Source organism: Cynoglossus semilaevis, chromosome 5, assembly GCF_000523025.1.
Source record: "Cynoglossus semilaevis isolate Cse_v1.0 chromosome 5, Cse_v1.0, whole genome shotgun sequence".
NCBI classification, from domain to species: Eukaryota; Metazoa; Chordata; class Actinopteri; order Pleuronectiformes; family Cynoglossidae; genus Cynoglossus; species Cynoglossus semilaevis.
Window position 1 is genome coordinate 12,967,150 of NC_024311.1, and position 17,061 is coordinate 12,984,210.

Here is a 17,061-nt window from a genome sequence, read left to right on the forward strand (position 1 = left end):
GCTTGCTAAGGTTAAAGGATGAAGACCAATCAGGTGACACCTGTGTTGACACCATCTAGACTCACCAGGGCTGTATGGTTGTGAGAACTGCGACCAGATATTGTGGATATAAAAGAAATTTTATTTTATTTCCTTAATAAAAAAAACCCTACCGAGCACCATTGTACTGGCACAACATGTCTGGAAAATAATAATATGTTTTCCAGGGAAAGCAGCACGTTTTTGCACATCTTAATGACACTGTTGGGCTCACTTACACTCAGTGGAACAAATGTAGTATTGCATATAATTAAAATATGTCGAAGCAAGTGATGTATGTGATTCTCTCTATAACATCTACTTAACCTGCACCTTAGCTACACAGTAAACCTGACATATTCACTGTAGCAGTCATGCTGGTTTAATGATCTTTCCTCTATGCTAGTGCAATCCTGACCCCTGTCGGCAAAAGAACGAAGTAAGAAACTAATTAAAAAATACACAAATAAATAAATAATTTAAGTTAATCAATAATAATAAATTAGTAATTAAAAAATAACAAAAACCAAATAATGAAAGATGAATTGTTATCAAAATATTTTAAGCAATAAGAAAAAAAGTAAATGATAAATAATTTTAAACACGTTTGTATGAGAAAAAATGCATCGAGAAAAAAAAAAACTGTAATCCAACTGTGACATTTATTCCTCATTGCATTTTCAATCTCAACAAATACAGCTGAAACTGTACAAGGTTTCAATATAAGGAGCCCGTAAAGGGACATTGGGGAAAAATAAAGTAACGTAAGTAAAGTAAAGTAAGTAAAGTAAAAAAAGTAAAGTAACTGTTTCTGGTGCTCACCGTACGAAAATAAATAAGTAACTGTTTCTGGTGCTCACCGTACAGGTTCCCCCCCGTGTCCCTTTACAGGCGGCGTACAATATAGACTGCACCACACTGTAAGACGTTGATAAAGCAGCGTATCTTTTATCCTTTTTCTAACGGATTTTAACAACACTGGAAACGCACAGTTTTCATGTAACAACACTGTTTAAAAGCGAAGACTAAACTGTACAGAAGCTCACTGCTGTTTCTTCCTCAATAAAACAAGTGATGAAACCGAAACCCCTCACACCTGAGAAGTCCCTGCAGAAACAACGAGACATTGAATATGACAGACGATGGTAGTCACGAAACAATCACTGCAGCTGCATTTCAGGCACATTTACACTTAATTAAACACACATATGTATGTACAGTTTGAACAATTTGAATATCACATGTCACATCAGAGTCGGTTCAATAACCGCAGAGTTTTGTCTATTTTAACTCCATTAATTTACACTGACACAAATATACACGTACAAAAACAAAAAACAAAACACAGTTAGCATGAGTGAAATCACATTATATGAACTGTACAGTGTATCAGTGCGAATGGGCATTTTAGAAGTGCTTCGAAATCACTGTCAAGCTGCAGCTTAGACCCCATCAGAGAACAGTTGTGTGTGCAGAGCAGACAGTATGAATCTGCATATGGTCAATGGAAACGTCAAGCCATATATTTCCTAGTAAAGGAGCACCTGTTTTTCAAAGTAAGTTCCTCAGTTTATCACGTCTTGCCACTCGCCAAAAAATATACGTATAATATAATATTTAAAAAAAAACAACACCGTGAGGGTGCAGCTTGTATTTGGTGTCCCTCTATTTCAAAGAAATGCTGTAGTTAATTTTTTAAATGTGATTTTCCTTTTTAAGGATTTGAGAATCGATAACTAGAAAAGTCAGGGCAGGAAAAAATACATTAAAAAAAAATATAATAAATATATGTCCTCTGCATTTTTAATTTTGTTTTCTCTTAGGTTTAATTTTTAAAACGTAAACATAACAATGTTGTCTGTTCTTCTGGGCGGAAAACTCCCAACCAGTGTTAGCTCCTAGCTGCTCATTACACACCAGCTGGGTAATGATGAGCAGCCATTTTGTCAGTACACACTGGCCATCAAGATGAACTTCATTCCATCACCTCGTAACCGGAAAATTTATTTCAATATCAGTGCTATGTGTGTATAAATAATAAAAATAAATAAAAACAGATAAGCAAGGTCTAAAACAGGAACAAAGATGAACACTGTTAAGGCAAGGGGTTGATGCCAGTCAACAGTTCAACCCACTCTAGTATTCGGTAAATACTATTATTTACACACGTATCCACTCTAGCAGCAAATACAAACACAGTGTGAAATGTGACCTTTTTGGGAGGGGGGTCTTTTTAACTTCTATTACTTGGTATCTCTACTAACTCTTTACAATACATGTGTGGGTTAGCCTACATATCTCGATGACTCTCGTCATGTCATGTTTGGCATGGTCGTTAAGCGATAGACCCACTAGATGGCAGCCTTCATTATCAAAGTTCATTGCCCGGTCAACATCAGTTTCTCAAACAATAACAAACATGGCGACGGTGGGGTAGTTCGTGATCACGCTCCTGCTCAGAAAGGAGTCCAAACAGAGGCAGCGCAGAGAGTGGTGGTCTTTAGATACTTCTCAGCATGTGGAGGGGTAATTCCTCTCCCTGGGTTGACATTTGTTGTTATTTTGTTGTCTTTTTGTTGTTCCTTTTACGGACGAACTGAGCAATACGGTTCAACACCGCCCCCACGGTTTCCAGTGGTACTGCTCCTTTTCATGCTTTGGGGTACACAGTCCCAAACTCTAAACACGTTGTCCATTTAATTATCGTAAATGACAGAAAGGCTGCGTGTGTTCATGTACTGACTTAAATACTATAAGTTGGAGAGCCAATGAGTACCAAGAGTGAGTAAACAGGTAAAACATTTCCTCCAACCGTGACTCGTTTTTTAATACACATCCTGGTTATTTTTAATCCGTAGCACAGCTTAAGTAAAACATTTTGTAACCATTGGGACTCAGTGTTGTGTCTGTGGACATGCTCAAAATATCATTACATGTGCAGTGTAACACGTGAGCATCTTAATGTCACGGGTCACTGGAGAGATTTGTACTAAACTGTGGACTGTATGTTAGAAACAAAGGTATGACCCTGGAGGGTCCTTACTGCAAATGAATGCTAACATTCATGCTGCATTCACGTGCAATAGAAAGGTAGGAAACTGTGGTGTTTGACTGAATGTGGTGGACTTTTCTTTTGACAGTACCCTGTGACCTTACAGCAGAGCTGTTTTAAATTGTTCGACAATCTCAGCATTCTTCTATAAAAAAAAAACGTGTTTCCCTCTCAGTGTAGGTGTCCACACCAGGACATTGTTGTTTGTTTGTTTTTGTTTTTTTTTTAGACGTTCAACTCCATCAGTTTAGTGACAGGTGATTTTAACTCCTGTTGTGCGGATGTTGATTCTTTCTTGACAGCGACGTTGGTGTCAAAGGTGTTCTTTGTTTTGATAGAGGTGTGAATGCCCGGGGTGTCGCTGCGGTGGCTGCGTGTCATGGTGACTCTGAAGGTGTGTGTGTGCTGCAGTTCCATTTTGTCCTCTTCTGACACTTTGACAAAGGGACAGCAGGAGAAAGCTTGACGGAAACCGGCACGAAACCTGCAAAAAAGAAAGGGACAATAGGTGTTATCATTATTTTGACAAGTGAGAATGTTTGTTTATTTCTTTTTTAGTTTGTACCTTTGATTCAGACAACAGTAGATGATGGGGTTGTACATGGTTGAGCTCATGGCCAGCCAGAATATGGACAGGTACACCTAACGAAAGACGAGGAAACAGGAGAGCTAATTAGGAGATGTCTGGTGGTGGTGAGCATACGTTCTAATTAGGGATGTCCGATAATACCCGATGACTTATATTAGCATATTATGTAATGTCTCTAAGAATCATTATTGGTTTTTCCTCCGTTAATGCAAGCCCAATAATGCAAAATGATTTGCTAAATGATGTGTGCCCTAAAAATTGTTTTAGGGAATTGTTCAAATGGAGAGGCAACTTCCCACCTGTTGGATGTAATGCTGTTTATAAATGTCTCTGTTAAATGAGCCCAGTATGAAGTATATGTGGTACGGCAGCCAGCAGAGGGCGAAGGTCACCACCACCACAACCATCATCTTCACCACCTGTGGGAAATGACAGACAAACCAGGATAACTCCAACCAACTAAATCTGAATCAATGTCAGCCCTAATATTTTAAATACTCTGTTGATAACAGTCAGAGCGACGTCGTAATCAAAACACTGACATATTTAATGAGCGGAGCTAAAGTTCACCACGGTGGGAAAATAGAAGCCTGACCTTTCGTTTGGCCGTTATCTGACTGTGATAATGGTCGGATGCCTCTCCAGGGATGTGTCCTCCCCACAGTGACTGGCCGACTATGCTGTAGGTCACCAGCATGACCAGCAGGGGAAGCAAGTAGATCAGCAAAATCAATGCAAACTGGTAGCTAAAGGACGGAAAGGGAGAGGAAAAGGAAATGACAAGGAAATGACATTAACTTGTTTGAAATGTATTTTAAGTTGTAGGTATTTTTTATTTAAAGACGTGAATACTTTTAGGTCATTTTACATGAAATCATAATTGTTTTTGCTTTTTTTTCAGAAGAGTCTTTAAGATTGAAAATCTCCTTTATGATAAACTTGTTTTTTTTTTTACGTAAAATATACCAAGGTTACCCTTTGGTTTCAGATTTTTTTTCCCCCCTTTTGCAGCTATCAATCTTTTTGGATTAATTTAGTTATCTTTATCAATATCTCTGCTTTCTTTCTTTCTTTCTTTTACTTTTCCTTGTTTAATTTGACTATATTACATAAAAAATGGCTGCAATGATTTTGTACCTCAGTTGGTGTTTTCCTCCAAAATCATCAGGCCAGTTGACCATGCACACAGTTCTCGGGTAATAATATGCCGTCTCACTGTAGTAGCACTGAGGGAAAGCCAGTAAAATGGCCACGATCCAGATCAGGGCGATCACAACTTTTGTAGAGGTGGAGGAGAGGCGGGGCTTTAGGGGATGAATGATGGCCATATACCTGAGACAGAGAGAGAAGGATGTCAGGAGCGGCAGAGAAGTATGTTAGAGTGGTGCGGTAAACAAGCTGTGGACCCGGCTCTAATGTTTTGTCATTTTCATTGGTGGATCCCAGCAGTGTTGTAGTGAGTGAGCACGCGCCCACTACGTGTATGTGCAATGACTGATTGACTGATTTTGACTTGTTTGACACTAAGTATAAATAGGTAACAATCTGGTAAAGCTCTTTTTAATTCCTTCACCTGCTGCTAAATTCCATTGATGCAGAAAGGTCATGGCTACATCTGTGGTTCATAATCTGAGAGTGAAGCAGGCAGAAAAATATTTAAAATGTTAAATGATGTTAATGCATTTGAATAATGCAGATGGTGACCTACAATTATTAAGAAGTTTCCTTAGCAACAATATATTTCTGTCAATTTCACTGAAGCAAAATGACGAAGGGCATGGTTTTTTAAACGATTCATTTGAATCAGAGATGAGGATCAGCATTCACTTTTTTCCCCACTGCAAATCTTCTTTTTTAATCATTACATTAATGATACAGGAAACGTTTTAATTCAGTGAGTATGTTAGTCTGCTAATGACTAAGAGAGGAGTGGTCTTTTAAATGAAACCCAGTGCAGCATTAATTTAAAAAGTTTGCAAAAATCAAAATCAGTTTTAAGCTATTTCGTAGACTCTCAAAGTTTTTTTTGTTATTCTTTTTTATTAAAAAAAGTCATTGTGCTTGATAAGGTATTAATGTGCTAACTCTTTGTTATCCTAGCCAAATTTAGAGCTGACCATATTGCTGTGTTGTTGTTGTGAATGGTAAATCCATCATTTTTTCTTAGTGTCAGTGTTTTGTCTGATTAATTCTGCTTCTGTTTGCCACTGTGGCTGACGATCCAGATTAAACGTCCCGTGTCAGGTCCCATTGGCTGATGATTCGCCAAATTGAAAACTAATGAGAAGGAAATGACAGTATCACCTAAGTGAATTTCACACCTTGTTTGTTTCCAGCAGGTAGCTCATTAGTCTCTAAACCTGTCCTCGAGCCATTAAGAGACAGGAAATAAAACCTAAGTACGTGCACAATTTCATACGTACCTGCTGTGGCTGTAGCACTGAATGCAACCGTGTTCTTTACCGTACTTGTACTTCGTCAAAAAGACTGTAATTTTTCCATTCATCATTTTGTTTAATGGTCAGAATTGAACAGTTTCACATTTATTCGAGTATAAAATTTGACAGCCAATCAACATTCGGTCTGCAGTCTGATGCATTTGACTACAAATCATCCCCTAATCAGACTATACATGTTCAGAGCATGTCATGAAGACTGTTAAATTATGCTCAACAAGTATGCAGCTGAATTTCTAGCCCTTTTTCTTAACTTAGATTTGTCTCTTTACTGAGACGCATGGTAACACAATATGTGGTTATTGGTGTTGCCATGCTGCAAGAAAAACCCTGGTTTGGACCCCTAGTGGTAACTGATGGGTTTTCCCAAATCAGTTGTCCATTTGATCCAAACCATCTTGACCTTGTCTCTCTAATAATAAAATAATCATCTTAATTAGTGATGATTAATGATGATTATTATCAGACATCCCTAGTCATTATAGTAACGATCACTGATTAAGATATTTAATCAGGGATCAGTAGTAGCCAGACATTAGCATATTATATAATATCTGTAAGAATTGTTATCTGTTTTTCCTAAGATTATTAAAATAATGTGTGCCCTAAAAATAGTTTTGGGGAAAAGAAGCTGTATATTAAAGCAAAGACACTAGATGGCAGCACTGTAGCTCATGACATGATTTTTGTTGCCTGCTCAACACACCGCTGCCAGCACAGGATTCAAACCATTAACCACCCAGCCATGGGCTCTTCTGTATTATTGTTTGAAATCCTGCCAATGCTGCCTCAGCCTGTTGTTGTGTCCAAATCATACATCACACCTGTCTTTCCTTCCCTACTCTTTTTTTTTTTGTGATTTACACTTTTCTTGAACTTTGGCCTTTTCCACTCTTCCCTGTTCTTTTCCTTTTTTTGTTAATTTTCCTTTTTTTTTGGAAGCTAAACAACAGTTTTAAAACTTCACATCACAGCCCTTTCTTGTCAAAATTACACTTCTGTCACTATGATTCACATATGTGCTCTTTCTACATGCCTTCACTCCTGATGTCTCCAGGGCTGACTGCCTTATTATCTCAGACTGCAGCTCATTCTGACATTTCCTATTTTTTCTATAGTGAAGTAAATTACAGGGAAAATGCTCTAATTTTGCTCACGGTCGGAGTTCTCGTCTTACCACTGTACTTTTTCTCCATCACCAGACTTCCTCCTACACTGCAGACCTCCACCACACCGAGTGCCATTAAGTGCATTTCCTTCTGTCCTACAGCTCTCTGCATCGCCACAGGTACACCATCTAAACAAACCTCTTTCACTCTCTGTGCTCTTAACAGTTGATTTTACTTCCACCTCATAAACTCCCTTTGAAGCAAAAAAAGTTTTTGCTTCACTGTTCACTGTCTCCATTTCTACTCTTTCATCTTTCATTTTACAAATGCATACCCCTCTGTCACTGATCCAATTTAAATTCAAGGTCATTCAAGGTCTTTTTGAACGAGAGACAGGCATCTGCCATCCCAAACAACGAAAAACAAAATTCATGTTCTTGACAATGTTTCTAATTTGAGATCTTTTTGAAGATGATTCCATGTCCATGGTGAACAACAGGAAAATTTTTCCACAAAACTGTAGCGTAGCTCGTAGCCGACCAACAGAAGGTTGCAGAGGTGCAGTTTCCCACAAAACTGTAGCGTAGCTCTTAGCCGACCAACAGAAGGTTGCAGAGGTACTCATTACGTTTGTCCCATTGTTGTCTCATAAATAGAAGAAACGTCAATGACCCACGACTGATTTAGTGATACAGTACCTAAGTGCAGTAAATGTAGCCAGTACTACGACTGTCCTTGGGTACTGCTGAGTTCCCTCCCCCAGACACGGGTCATCTATCCTCTCCCTGTCATTTTTGGCAAACAGCAGCTGTTAAATGGTCTACAGGGACCAGTCTTTCCATTAGTGCCTTGAAACTCATTCAAAAAGTTCCTCAAATGTTGACTCTCTAATGTTTATGCCACTTCAGATGTTAGAATCAGTCCAATGTTCATTTTGGTCTATACTTAACATGTACAGAATTAACCTATAGGTTGAGTGAGCATGAATTTCATACCCAGTGAGTGACTTTATAGCTCCATCTAGAGGGATGAGGGAGAAGAGTCTTTCTTTTCTTTTATTATAAATTTATATTATATTATATTATATTATATTATATTATATTATATTATATTATATTATATTATATTATATTATATTATATTATATTATATTATATTATATAGATGACGGCCAACCATTATCATTGGCCCAATATCAGCATAATTATGTTATATCTGTAAGAATCGTTGTAGGATTTTCCTCTTATAATTAAAACCCAATAACGCAATGCGAAATGATGTGTGCCCTAAAAATAGTTTGAGTGGAAAATGGCTGATTTCTCACCTGTCCACTGCGATGGCAGCCATGGAGTAGATGGATGAAAACATTGCTGTGATGGGAAAGAAGTTCTGGAACCTGCAGTATCCCAGTCCAAAGTACCAGTCATTGTGGAGGGCGTAGACGAAGTTGAAGAGGGTGTTGAAGGTTGCCATGGAAACGTCAGAGAAGGCCAGGTTGACGATGAAGTAGTTGGTGACAGTTCTCATCCGTCTGTGAGCCAGAATAATCCAGATTACTGTGACGTTCCCAGTGATGGACACCAGGATGATAAGGGAGTAGGCTATGGCCCACAACGCCACCTGAGGGAGAGAGAGAAAGGTGAGGTTAGGAAGGGAGAGGGATGGAGAGGAGAGGAGAGAAGAGGAGATTACAGGTGAGGAGAGAAGGGAAGAGGAGGGAGAAAATGGAGAGGAGCAGGGAAGAGGAGGGAGAAAATGGAGAGGGAAGGAGGAGTGAGGAGGGGAGGAAATGTAATGAATAAAATAAAGGAATACAACATATTAATCTGAGAAGATGAGATCAGATGGTGTAAGAAAATAAACATCAGCTCACAAAAAACACTGTAGTGGTTCTCAACCCTCGCTACTGAAAATATTTGTCTCTCCTAGTACTACGAGCACAGTATACAGAGATGTTCCTGTATTCCTAATACAAGATTATATTTGAGTATCACTACAGCAGGTACTTCATAATTCAAGTCTAAAGTCACAGAGGAGGCCAAACTAATGGGAATCCCCCTGTGTACCATTAGAGGGAGCCCAAGTACTATTAGCAGTACATGTGCCATGGCTTGAGAACCACTGCTTCGGCGCAAATGATATCCTCCTGTTCATTATTTCTCCTCCAACTGTGCTTAAATCTGTACAGTCAGTAAATATACGACTGCCCCCTGTTGGTGACAGATAGATAGAACGTGTCACACAAAGATCCACGGTTTCATCCTCTCCTCTCCTTCCTCACACCTTCATCCTCCTCTCAGTGTGAAGGAACAGTTCCACACTCCGACTGTAACTAGCTCTATTTCTCAGGTCGGTGGATTTTCCCACCTGCCAGCTTGGCTGCTGGAACTGGTTCCCGGTGGTGTCATTCCCGTCCAACCAGACAGTGGTCACTGATATGGGCAGTGAAGTGGACTTCGTGTCCTGGTCAATCTGCTGGATGAAACTCTCGGTGTCCATAGTGTCCTCTGTATTCACCTGGTGGTGGACACTTGGCGTTACTTTCGGTGTCCTCCGTGCGTCATGCGTAAAGAGCCGAAAAAAATAATCTGAATAAAAACACATATATATTTCACTTGAATTCCTATTTCGAATATTATACAAGTGAGACATTTAAATCGTATTTTATGAGTCAAACAACATGTTTAAACACATCTAAAGCTGTGCATTTTTAGCCTAAACATGATTATTTCTGACATTGTAGTGACATTAATCATGTTTTAAATTCATTTACATATTTGTTTGTTTTTTCCCCACCTCTATAATTTGTCTCGCTACAGAATGTGAAAAAGTTACATTTTCCCCCGACAACATTTCCGAAAAGAAGTGTGAAAATAAACTGTGACCAAATAAGACAAACATCAGAAACAAAACCAACATCACTCGATCCAGTGAACAATGACAGTGACATCCATCCAGACGTCCGCTGAGACGCACGCACAGTCATCAGGCTGCGGTAAATGCGCAACAGCCCCTGGATCAATCTATGTGATCCAGTCATTTGCAGATTATAATCTCATCCGAAAATAACATAAAACGCGGTTGATAAATTAACAGTTACCTTATTCACTCGTATCGTGGTCAAATTTAACACCAAAGTGTCCAATCCATGCGTCCAGTGGCCGAAGACTCTCCGTGTGTGTCACGGACATCCATCCAGGTCATCCTCTGGGTACATGTCTGTTCTCCTCACCCTCCTCTATCAGGCGTCCACACCAACACTCTCACTTTCTCTCCTAGAATGTGCAACTTGCTGGAGTTTCTCTCTCTTTCTCTCTCTCTCTCTCTCCCCCCCCCCCCCCCCCCCCCCCCCTCACTGCACTGGCTGCTGAAACGTATATGCGCGCGTGCAGGAGCGCGTCTGTGGATGTGCGCCAACTTCATTCGCAAAATGGCGAGAAAGTGCCGGGTTAGATGATATTCTGAAACAAACAAACAAACAAACAACAAAAAACTAAAAACAAACTAAACAAATAATCAAACAAACAAACAAACATGTGAGTCAACTCGATACCACGGTGTCGGTGATGTGAGCTGTACGTGATTTACCGACAAACCGACTCCTCAGATATGAAATCAGAGCGTGAGGCGTCACTGGAACTGTTTCTGTCATCGTTGACATTTCAGTCACGCGGTCCACAGAACTAGTTCTTTGGATGTTTTATATTATTATACCGAATATTGCAGTGACCTGCAGTGCCCACACATCCTTAAATATATCGTACATTTACTCATTTAAACTGAATATACTTTATATGTACATGTTTATGTTTGGGTACTGATTAAATACACGTAGGTCTATGGCACGCCATTCTTACACCAGAATTATATTTGTACTGTTTTTTAATTGTACATGATCGACTAGCACACCCAGATTGCGATTTACTGGTAAATCGCAATCTACTTTAATACTTTAATTCACTTTAATTATAATACACTCTAATGAAAATGGAAATCTCACCAGTGTACAGTTAAATTAGATTTACAAAAATGTGATTGTATTTCGGGATGTTTTATTTAAAGCTAGTTCAGCAGAAATTAAATGTTGATAAAAATTGCAAAACAACTTTTACATCCCCATGCACTATGTTTTTTGTTCTCTCCTTTTTTTTGCATGTTTATGAATACCATTCCATTTTCTCTTTGATTTGTGATACGGAGTTGTCAGTGTGTTCATGGGTTTTCTCCACTTTCTTCCAAGACATGTAGCCTAGCTTGAATGTTCAAAGTAGGTGTGAATATGAGTGTGAACGGTTGATCTCATGCTCTGAATGAATGATTCGGTGGCTCTGTGTCTTTTCAAAGGTTGTGATTTAAAATGCCTTGTGTTATTTTTTCATAGACAAATTCTTTTTTTCTGGTTATGTCGTGTTTTTTTTCGCTTTATTGATTTTTATCTTAAACCTTGTTTTTTTCCGAACTCTTGTGAGTTGACCTGTGAATGACTCACACCAGTGGAGATTCTTATCATAACTGGTATAGGCTGGAACAAACTGCCCTCTGAGGATCGATAGACTTTACTCAGTATTTTCTACTTTTCACGTTCTCTGTGTTCTACACATCGTCATTACACACCAAAACTCTACGCTCCTTCTTCTTCACATCTTCACCTGTCCATCTGTCTCGTTGTTCTTCTTCAACTGAAGTCATTCTCAAAGTTGTTTAATTGTTAGATTGAAATGACTGAGCCTGAGATGTGACGCTGTTGAAAAGTTGTAACTGAGAACGTTCAATGGCTCCAGAGAAATTGTCAGATGTTCTCTCGTGTGAAGCCGTTCATCTTGTGACTGTTTGCTCAACGCCTGTTGCCATGACAATCCCTCAGACAGTGCTGTCCCAGGTGATAGAACTTTATCCGATTCTTTTTTTTTTTCCTATCAAAAAACCCCCCGAAGCATACACTAAACAGACCACTGAGGTCTGACTCTGACTGAAAGAGTCTAAACATGGAGCACTTCAGGGACATGGGGAAACAAAAGAGAGGGAAAAAAAGGCAGTCATGCGTCATTACTGGTGGTAACTGCTGTAAAAACACCCCAAAAAATTGGATATTTCCCCAGAGGTACGATTGGATTACTAGTTGTAATATTCAAGTGAAAACTTTCATAAAAGGAACATCATTTTGAGCCCCGTGGTCCCTTTGGGCATTTGATCTGATTAGACCAAGAGATGAGAGAGAGAGACAGAGAGAGAGAGACAGCTGCCGCTTTAGTTTGATCTTTAAAGCCAGAGATGAAAGTCATGACATAGGAATTGAGCTTCTATAGGCTGAGGTTCAGCATCAACACTAAGGTACAGCTGATGTCACATGACCCCCGAAGGTGTCTTTTCCTGTTTCCTTTTACTTGTGAAGGTTTGATCGAACGTTGATGTCAGGTTGATGCTGTGAGCTAAATTGATTTCCTGAAACACTTTTATAGAAGAAAAAAAATACAATTGAAACTCCAGAGGTTCTAAGAGTTTGAAGGAGTTGGGTGTTATTATTTTATTTTTTTCAAACAAGCTGGAACAAGTGCAGTTTCCTGGGTGAATCAGGGACGACGTGTTGAGGAACGTACTATTTTAGAGCTCTTAACAATTTGTTTTTTTAATGCGGAATAAAATAAAACACAACTTTAAGTCTTGTAAAGTTTAGTCGTGACATTTTCTGTTGAAAAGGGCCATCATCCAGCTTAACGTTCCTGTCGTATTTTGAAGCAGTATTTATTTAGTCTCTTTTAAATGGTAGAACATTGTGGACTCAATTTTGTTGTTTGTTTTCATAGATTTTGTTTTCAGGCTTTTTCAGGCAAAACAGTTGATGAAGTTGAACTGAAGGACAGGATCCATGTCACAGATGCTGTGCTTGATTTGAATGTCTTTTTTTTTTGTTTTGTTCTACTGTCGAGGTCTCCAACTTAAGAAATGCCTCATCAGAATAATTGCCACTTGTCAAGCTTCATTAAATGTTCAATGGGTGTCTGCAGACAAGGTCTAATTCTGAGCTTCAACTTTGACAAAACAACTTCAACAAACATCTTAGTGTTTTAGAAGTTGAAGTGCCTATTCATCTTTGTTGATACTTGGTTATAATAACAACAACAACAATAATAATGAATGATAATGAAATATAATATGTGTTATATATTATTATTTATTATATATATAATATATATATTAATTCTTTTTTTTTTAAAGAGAAAGTAGAGAGAAGAAAATGAACTACTTGTCATTGTGACACAGCTCACCACTGCGCACATAACCAAATGTGACCTCTGCTTTCAACCCATCACCAAAGACAGCAGGGGGCAGCTTTAAGCTGCCCGGGGAGCAGTGCCTTGCTCAGAGTACCTCAGTGGTAACTTGGCAGCTGATAGACTTGAACCTGAAGCCTTCTGGACCCAAGTCCACTAAGCCACCACTGTCCCTTTGTTCCTATTGCTTGAATGTTTTCTTTGGTTTACATCCCAAGGTTTTTCGTTGTATGTGAGGCAATAAGAAAAAGTCCATATGAAAAACATTACTGTAACAAAACAGTGATTGTCTGCCTGAACATCCATTCACTCACCAATCATGGGGGTCATGGCCAACCTTGAACATAAATGTGTTCACTTAATGTACAGCCTGTACATGTTGTCCAGTCCATCACAGAGCCACACAACAAGAGACAAACAATTGTTCACACCCACAGTCACACCTAAAGTCAGTGTAGCTATCTAGGTAACTTTCTTGCTGTAAGGCAGGGGTGTCAAACTCATTTTCACCAGGGGCCACATCAGCAATACGGTTTCCCTTATAGGGCCGGTTGTAAATAGAAGACCGCATAGATCAGGGGTCCCCAACCCCCGGTCCGCGGACCAGTACCAATCCATAGGTCATTTGGTACCGGGACACAGTGAAAGATTTAATTTTTACTAATTTACTTCATTCAAAGAAAATCCAGTCATATCCATTTACTTGCTTTATTTAAAGATAAACCTGGCAATATTTTAAATAATAGGTCATCAGACACAGATACAAACAATAGAGTTTGAAAGATGTTTTATTTTGAAAATGTAATGATTCTTTAATCTTGTAGAGTTCTGTTAGGCAACTGGATGTGAAATTTTCTCAATGAAGATGTTCCTTGACCACAGGTGAACATTTGAAGGTGGACAGTTGTCGGTCTCCAGATGTGGTTCACTGTGGCTCGCCAACTGCTGGGATTTGCCCTCACCTCCTCACGGCCCTGAGACGGATTAGGTGGAGGTGAGGACGGACAGGATTAGAAATTAGAATAGCAGAGGTTGAGTACTTCAGAGATAAGCAGATGGAGGACTGAATGGATGGATTTATGGAGAGATCATAGAACGCATTTTAAGGGATGGGCCGAGTGACACTGAGTGCACTGAATACCTAATAACTCCAGAAGCCATTCACTCGTTTTTGGCCGCATACGCCCTCTATCTTCCAACTGGGGTGACGCACCCCCAATTCCCCACACCATAAAAAAAAAAAAAAATGTATTAAATAAAAAAAAAATCCACGTTGAATCATGCATAAATGACAACTCACACACACATATTTATTTATATATAGACTGCATTTATTTATTATTTGTTACTTAAAATGTCAACTTTTGATTTTGAATTTAAGGCGACATAATTGATAATTGACTCTCGTACACCTCTTAGTGGCAGCTTGCATACCACAATTTCTTTTGGAATCCCTGCTCTAATACACAATAAAATAGATATCTTGTTATTTACTCACACTGCGGGAAAATAGTTTTTGTTTCACAAAAGCACTTAATGCTTAAAAGCGAAACGTACCGCTGAGCTGGTGAGACATTAGCAGCAAGGAGAATAGGTACGCTAACAGGAAGGATCATAAATTGTCTTAACATGTTTCCACTGTTGTTTGGGAGTTGAACTCAGTGTTCATCTGTGATGCTGCGCTGCAACAGTTCTCCGGTCTCTTCACTTCCCCTTGTTGTTCTGCTTTAATCCATAGAGGAAAAGAAACCAGTGCCAAGAAACAACATGAGAGGCATAGAAAGGACATGAATAATTAGACAGGAATGCACCTTTGTTGTTGTTGTTGTGACATGTGGCGTCGGAATGATTGCAATTGACCTTGCACTGCTTGGAGTCTTTATTGGTGCCTGAGTGATAGTTGATGTTTTTGAATGGAAAAAAACCCTCTGTGTTATTATCGTTAATCTAGGCTTGTTATCAGAGGATGTTGGTTGAAATTCCAGAACAGACTAGAACTGAAATTCTCCTGCTCTCTGGTGTGTAAATCCCTGAATGTCCAGGTCTCATCATATTCAACATGTCTGATTATTCCACTTAGTCACATCAAAACACATAGGTCAAACTATTTCTGGAGGCACCTAGAACCAAATATAAACAGAGGGCGGATCGGGCCTTTTCTGTCAGCGTTCCCAGACTGTGGAACAAGCTTCCTACTGACATCAGAGCTATAAATAAACCATTTCTCACATTTTGTGTTTCTAAAGTTCAGATTTATTTTATTTATTGAATATGGCTTTAACATCTAACACCATCATGGCATTTTATCCTGTTTTCTTTACTGATTTAAAAAATATATTTTTTATCACTCTTTCTCATCTTCTCTATGCCTATTGTATATATATATATATAATTTATTTATATATTTTTAATAATATATATAAATGAATATACATACATATATTTATGTATTTTATATTTCTCTAAATATCAAATATTTATATTTTTATATAAATATTTGTTATATATCAAATACAACCTTTTTTTAGTTAACTACATTTTTTATTTAATAAGTTTTTACTGTATGAGTTACATTTGGAATTTTTTTTTCAGACTCTCACCACACTGAAAATAAAAAAATTGTTATCACCTATCATCATCTATCGCTGTTTACAGGTGTGGTGACGTCACAACGCGGAAGTGCGCTGGAAGCAGCAACAGCAGCAACAGCCGCGCTAGGATCTGCCAGGGGGTAAATCGAACTGTCCTCAACAGTCAGATACTAACACGATGTCCAACCAAGACGAAATCAGATACTGTCACAGATTCTCCTACGTTTTCCTCAAGTTCTTGCTTTTCTTTTACGCCATCGTCTGGTGGGTGAGTAAAGAAACGATGAATGTCTGTTTAACCGGGAGCTCCCACTTTCTAGAGACACTGTTGAACCGTAGGGACGGAAACACAGTTGTGACAGTTGTGTATCTTCGTGTATGTGCGTGTGTGTTTCACTACAACTGTCTCGCCACTTTATAAAAACGTCATTGTGTCGAGTGTGTGTAGCTCAACTAAAATGGCAGTTTGAAAGCAACAGGTGTAATTTTACCCCCCATTATGCGGTTGAAGTCACGGCGTGTAATGTTGTGCTCATTCAGAATGAATTACACAACACCACCGCCTGTCTGTTGGTGGAGGTGACCACACCCTCAACTGATTCCTTCACCCTGTTCATACCTGTATGATCTCTGGGTTGGGTTTTTAACATACATACATACATACATTTATATATTTAAATACATAAATACATGCATACATGTTTACATACATACATATTGCTCTGATAACGTTTATGAATTTGTCAATATTCAACTGTACTTTGTTTTATTGGATTTTGTACCCTTTAACTCTTAAAAGCAAAATTCTGATTGAGAGACTTTGTCATTGTTCTCTCCCCTCATCCCTGCCACGGTCTGTTTAAACACTGTTAAATATAGAAAATGTAGAGTAAAGAGTTTCTTATGTTTTAGTTTATACAGAGTTTATACAGAGTTGTTTTTAAAATCTTTGGACTCTGTGTTTTTATTGTAGT

General features: G+C 38.7%; 2 protein-coding genes across 2 annotated transcripts in view; one reads left to right on the forward strand and one right to left on the reverse strand.

Annotated features, from left to right (window-relative positions):
• Window positions 1-851: 851 nt before the first annotated feature.
• tacr2 (tachykinin receptor 2) lies at window positions 852-10,530 on the reverse strand. The gene is made up of 7 exons (XM_025055698.1): window positions 9,592-10,530; window positions 8,549-8,844; window positions 4,797-4,991; window positions 4,255-4,405; window positions 3,959-4,078; window positions 3,636-3,712; window positions 852-3,554 (listed from the first exon to the last, which is right to left on the reverse strand). Exons 1-7 carry the CDS (start codon window positions 9,874-9,876, stop codon window positions 3,296-3,298), a joined length of 1,383 nt encoding a protein of 460 aa, XP_024911466.1. The 5' UTR covers window positions 9,877-10,530; the 3' UTR covers window positions 852-3,295.
• A 5,623-nt stretch (window positions 10,531-16,153) lies between these two features.
• tspan15 (tetraspanin 15) overlaps window positions 16,154-17,061 on the forward strand; it is a 17,490-nt gene continuing 16,582 nt past the window's right edge. The window contains exon 1 of the mRNA XM_025055699.1: window positions 16,154-16,355. Within this exon, the coding sequence (XP_024911467.1) occupies window positions 16,266-16,355 (90 nt within the window). The 5' untranslated portion in view covers window positions 16,154-16,265. The remainder of the gene's footprint in view (window positions 16,356-17,061) is intronic.